Source organism: Scyliorhinus torazame, chromosome 10 (assembly GCF_047496885.1).
Source record: "Scyliorhinus torazame isolate Kashiwa2021f chromosome 10, sScyTor2.1, whole genome shotgun sequence".
Taxonomy (NCBI): Eukaryota; Metazoa; Chordata; class Chondrichthyes; order Carcharhiniformes; family Scyliorhinidae; genus Scyliorhinus; species Scyliorhinus torazame.
Window position 1 is genome coordinate 50804326 of NC_092716.1, and position 6000 is coordinate 50810325.

Consider the following 6000-nt stretch of genomic DNA (forward strand, 5'->3'; position numbering starts at 1 on the left):
TCAAATTACACTTCTAAACAAAACTTCTGCTCTACTTTTAACAGTGAATCGAATCCTGAAGTTTACACCAACTCCTTTAGGATTTATTTGTCTTGACTGCTGCTCAAAGTGTTCACAATTGCTTTAACTCTCAATTCACAGACTATTAAAATGGCATCAAATGTTTCATCTACCTCTGAAGTCTGCTGTCCCACTTTAAAATCTGGTTACCGGAATTGTCTCTTTTACTCAGGGCACTTTGTTTATTCTTTCTTGAATTCTTCTGAACACTACTTTGGAGTCTGTTCTCTTAACTCCAGTCGTCTTGAACCGTATTTCTGTCCCAATTCCCTTGTTATATGGACCTTAAAAACTATTAGGAAGCTTGCATATTTGCAATTCCCTTGTCCTATCCAGCTTCTGGCAGAGTTGAGAGGTTCGCTTCGCTGTCTCCAGCTGCAATATATCCAGCTAAAAATAAAAATTAAAGAGCTTTTTTTCCTTTAAAAGCTCCAGTTGCTTAGCATCAGCCACATGCTTATGTCTTTTATTTATTCTTCATGCCGTCGCCCTCTCTAAGCACAACAGAGACACAGTTAGAACTTAACCAACCCTCACACGTACAAACACCTTTGTCCAGCATGAATATATCTAAAGGTTTCACCCTTCAAGGCGCACAAACATTAAATTAAACCCACTTATAACTGCACCTTATTTCTAATTTTTAACCAATAAAAATATAAATTCCTTAAAACTATCTTTGTTTTCCTATGTATAAAATATAGCTTTTGTTTTGTTCTTTTCCAGGCTAACGATTTGTTAGACTTGCTTGGAGGCAGTGATGTGACATCAGTGATTCGGACTGTACCACCCAGTAAACCAAACACAGTTGGTGGCGAGCTTCTGGATCTCTTGGGAGGGCTGGATCTATCAGGTTAGCTTGATGTAAATGTTATGATGTTGACTGCAAGAAGCAAAATAGCTTTGGCCTTTGACTCTACAGGCTGGATTAGATCAGATCAGTGATGGTCCCAGCAATGGTCTGAAAAGACAGAGCAACCAGCTTTGGTTGTTTGGGGGAACCCCCAGCTGTATTTTCTGCCCATTTTGCAGCTAATGAGCTGCTGGGGTTACTGTCCTTTTAAGGGAAGAGCTACGAGCCAATTGGAGGACAATGGAATGTTGCAGTGGACTTAGCCATTATCACCAGACATAGCCCTCCATGAGCCAGAGTGCCAGAATAGGCAATGTCCCCCATGTTTCAATTGGCAGGCCCCACATGGTGGTAAAATGCAGCGAGAAGAGGCCATTAGTTGGCCACTTTGGTGGCACATTTGGCCTCGGTGGGAGGGTGCCTTCCACATTCCCTACTGGCAAAATACCATGGCGACTGACATTTCACCCGCTGCCCTCCCTCCTGATTTGTTTCTTTGCCCAGTATCCAGCTCCTGAAGGCCTTCTAAAATTCAGCCCCAGAAGACTGGTTTGAAAGGCAGCTGCAATGTTTAAGCATCAAAATCAAGCACAAAGAACACTACAGCAGAGGAACAGGCCCATAGGCCCTCCAAATCTGCTCCGATCATGATGCCTGTCTAAACTAAAACCTTCTGCATTTCTGGGGTCCATATCCCTTGATTCCCATACTATTAAAATATTCATCAAGATGCTTCTCAAACACCGCTATCTGCTTCTCCGACAGTGTGTTCCAGGCACTCCCCACACTGTGTAAAAACTTACCTCACACACTCTAAACTTTCCCAGTTGCACCTTACACCTTAAACCTATGTCCCATAGTAGTTGACTTTTCCACCCTTGGACAAAGCATCTGACAATCCGTCTGTCCATGCCACCCATCATTTTGTAAACCTGTCAGGTCACCCCTCAATCTCCGACGTTCCAGTGAAAGCAATCCGAGTTTATCCAACCTCTCATAGCTAATACATTCCAGACCAGGTAATATCCTGGTAAACCTCTTCTGTACCTTCTCCAAAGCATCCACATCATCCTGGTTGTGTGGCGACCAGAATTGTACGCAATATTCCAAATGTGGCCTAACCAAGGTTCTATACATCTGCAGCAAGACTTGCCAATTTTTATACTCCATTTTTTGCCCAATGAAGGCACGTATGCCCTGTGCCACCTTAACTGCCTTATCCACCTGTGTTGCCACTTTCAGTGATCTGTGGACCTCTATGCCCAGATCTCTCTACCTTTCAATACTCCTAAGGGTTCTGCATTTTCTGTTTAATTTCCATCTGTATTAGACCTTCCAAAATACAGTCCCTCACATTTGCTCTGATTAAACTCCCATCGGCCATTTATCCGCCCAAGTCTCCAACCGATCTACATCCTGCTGTATCCTCTGACAACCCACTTCACCATCCACAATTCCCCCAATCTTTGTCATCTGAGGGGCTGGTTTAGCACACTGGGCTAAATCGCTGGCTTTTAAAGCAGACCAAGGCAGGCCAGCAGCACGGTTCAATTCCCGTACCAGCCTCACCAAACAGGCGTCGGAATGTGGCGACTAAGGGCTTTTCACAGTAACTTCATTTGAAGCCTACTTGTGACAATAAGCGATTTTCATTTCATTTTCATTTCATCTGCAAACTTACTAATCAGACCAGCTACATTTTCCTCCAGAACATTTATATATACTACAAACAACAGTGGTTCCAGCACTGATCCTTACGGAACATCACTAGTCACAGCCTTTCATTCAGAAAAGAATGCTTCAATGACTGAGCCAGTTCTGTATCCATCTTCCCAGCTCGCGTCCGATCCCGTGTGATTTTACCTTTTGTCCCCATGTGCCATGAGGTAGGGACCTTGTCAAAGGCTTTACTGATGTCCATATAGACAATATTCACTGCCCTTCCTTCATCAATCAACTTTGTAACTTCCTCGAAAAACTCAATCAAGTTAGTGAGACACGACCTCCCCCTTCACAAAACCATGCTGTTAATTGCTAATGAGCCCATTTGTTTCCAAATGTGAGGGAATCCTGTCCCTAAAAATATTTTTCAATATTTCCCTACCACAGATGTATGCTCACTGGTCTATAATTTCCTGGATTATCCCTCCTACCTTTTAAAAATATATATTTTATTGGAAGTATTTTCAAATATATACAGAACCGAAACAAGCAAACAACAACAGTAAACCATACACGCTTAACACTATTCCCTCGTACCTCCACCCCCTCTTTTTTACATCTGCTGCCCCGCCCCCCCCAAACCCAAACAAAACACACAAAGACATGTCTCTTAAAGAAGTCAATGACAAGCCTCCACCTTGTGGAAAACCCCTCGATTTTTTTTTCTAGGTGGAGGAACTCTGCCAAGTTGGTCACCCATGCCCCCAATTTTGGCCGCTCCAAGTCCCACCAGCACAGCAAGGTCCGCCTCTGGCTATCAGGGAGTCAAAGGCTACCACGTAAGCCTCTCTTCCCCACCTGCACTCCCGAACCCTCCGACACCCCAAATATCGCCACCCACTGGCTCGGCGTCACCTCCACTCCCAAAATCTTCGACATTACGCTTGCAAACTGCTTCCAGGACCCCCCCCCCGGCAACCTCGGACAAGTCCAAAACACATGGACACTTCCAGCAACAACCAAGGCAACACATCCCTCCTCCTAAAGTCCTCCTTGATATCCTCCACCAGCTTTGCCAGATTCAACTTGTGCAGGTGGGCCCAGCTCTGTGCCACGTGTAACCCAAGGTAACACAACTTGCCGCTATCAACCGAAACAGCAACCTCCTTAACCCCCCCCCCGGGCGTTGATCGAGAATGCTCACTTTTCCCCATATTGAGCTTATACCTTGAAAAAAGACAACTCTCGAAAGAGCCTCATGATCTTGTTGAACTTTCAACTGGGTTCGCAATATACAACAGGTCAGTAGCGTATAAAAAGACTCGGTGCTCCACATCCCCTCTCAATGCCCCGCTACCCCCTCGAAGCCTTAAGTGCCATTGCCAACGTTCAATAGCTAGGGAATAGTGTAAAGGGCAGAGCAGACACCCTTCCCTTGCCTCGTCCCTGGTGCAACCCCAATACTCTGAATTGACAATATTGGTCCGTACACACGCCTTAGCAGCCCTATACAACAATCTTACACAATCGGCAAACCCCTGCCCAACACCGAACCGCCCTAGCACCTTGAACAAGTACGGCCACTCCACACAGTCAAATGCCTTCTCTGCATCCATAGATAGAACCACCTCCACCTCCCAGCCCGCCGAGGGCATCATTATCACATTGGCCGCTAGCTGCTGCCTCTTCACGAATCCCGCCTGGTCCTCCCCATCACCCCAGCATAGTCTCTATCCACATTTTCGCCAATAGCTTCCTACCCATGTTCAACAACGATATCGGGTGGCATGACCCACACAGCTCCAGATCTTTGTCTTCGTTTAAAATGAGCGAGGTAGATGTCTTGACAGCGTGGGAGGAAGCTTGTCCCACCGCACAGAGTTGAATCTGTACATCCCCACTAACGGGGCCCCAGCCCTGACCCAAACCTTTCATAAGACTCCGTTGGGAAACCATCCGGGCCTGGGGCCTTCCGACTGCATTGCCCCCACACAATCCATCGCTTCCCCCAGTCCAATCTGGGCCCCCAGCTTCTGTACCCTCACCTTATCCACCCTCGGAAACTCCAGCCCATCCAAAAAACGTCTCGTGTCTGCTTCCCTCGCCGGGGGCTCCGAACTATATAATTTGTGATTAAAAAGCCTCAAACACACGTTAGAGGGAAGACGGATGACCAGCAGCAGCAACCCGGGGAGGGGGGAGGGGGAGGGGGGAGGGGGGAGGGGAGGGGGAGGAGGGGGGGGAGGAGGAGGAGGGGGGGGGAGGAGGAGGAGGGGGGGGGAGGGGAGGGGGAGGAGGAGGAGAGGAGGGGAGGGGGGGGAGGAGGAGGAGGGGGGGGAGGAGGAGGAGGGGGGGGGGAGGGGAGGGGGAGGGAGGAGGGGGGGGAGGGGGGGGGGAGGAGGGAGGAGGGGGGGGAGGAGGAGGAGGGGGGGGGGAGGAGGAGGAGGGGGGGGGGAGGGGAGGAGGAGGGAGGAGGGGGGGGAGGGGGGGGGAGGAGGGAGGAGGGGGGGAGGAGGGGGGGGAGGGGGGGGGGAGGAGGGAGGAGGGGGGGGAGGAGGGAGGAGTGGGGGGGGGAGAGGAGGAGGGGAGGGGAGGGGGAGGGGGGAGGGCAGTTGAGTATAGGTCAATAGAGTACGAGGTTTTGTTACTTGTATATTATTGTTAAAAAGTTTAAAAATTTCTGTTTTGTTACTGTTATTGTTTCGCTTGTTTTGTAAGCGGGAAAAATGTTGCTCAGGGGAAAAAAAATTTCAATAAAATATATATATTTTTTTAAAAAGCCTCGAACACCCCACTTGCCTCCAGCAGCTTAGTTATTAGTTACCTAACAGCACATCTTTCGGGACTTGTGGGAGGAAACCCACGCAGACACGGGGAGAGCGTACAGACCGTGGCCAGGAATCGAACCCGGGTCCCTGGTGCTGAGAAGTAACAGCGCTAACCACTATGCTACCATTCTGCAGGTGGGAAGCTGCATGCCGATTGTGGTCTGCTACAGTTAACCAGGAAGATGACAGGATCTTAGAAAATACGATCGGGCAGCACACTGGCGCAGTGGTTAGCATTGCGGCCTCACGGCACCAAGGTCCCAGGTTCGATCCTAGCTCTGGGTCACCGTTTGGAGTTTGCACATTCTCCCTGTGTTTGCGTGGGTTTCGCCCCCATAACCCAAAGATGTGCAGGGTAGGTAGATTGGCCATGCTAAATTGCCCCTTAATTGGAAAAAATGAATTGGGGACTCTAAATTTAAAAAAAAAAAGAAAATAAGATCAAGATGTGCGCAGATACAACATAACAAGTAATTTCAGCTAGCTCAATAAAAGCTGGGAGTGATGCTCTGGAAACTAATCCAGATCCTTTTTAATAAATAAAACTGTCTTGGAGTTATGGAATTTTAGTTCAGAATAAGAGACAGGCCATTCAAG

The 6000-nt window shown here is 48.2% G+C and overlaps 1 protein-coding gene across 3 annotated transcripts in view; it reads left to right on the forward strand.

Annotated features, from left to right (window-relative positions):
* ap1g1 (adaptor related protein complex 1 subunit gamma 1) overlaps positions 1-6000 on the forward strand; it is a 198033-nt gene that overhangs the window by 155751 nt on the left and 36282 nt on the right. For all 3 annotated transcript variants that reach the window (XM_072518091.1, XM_072518089.1, XM_072518090.1), the window contains exon 19: positions 787-913. In XM_072518091.1, coding sequence (XP_072374192.1) covers positions 787-913 — 127 coding nt within the window. The remainder of the gene's footprint in view (positions 1-786; positions 914-6000) is intronic.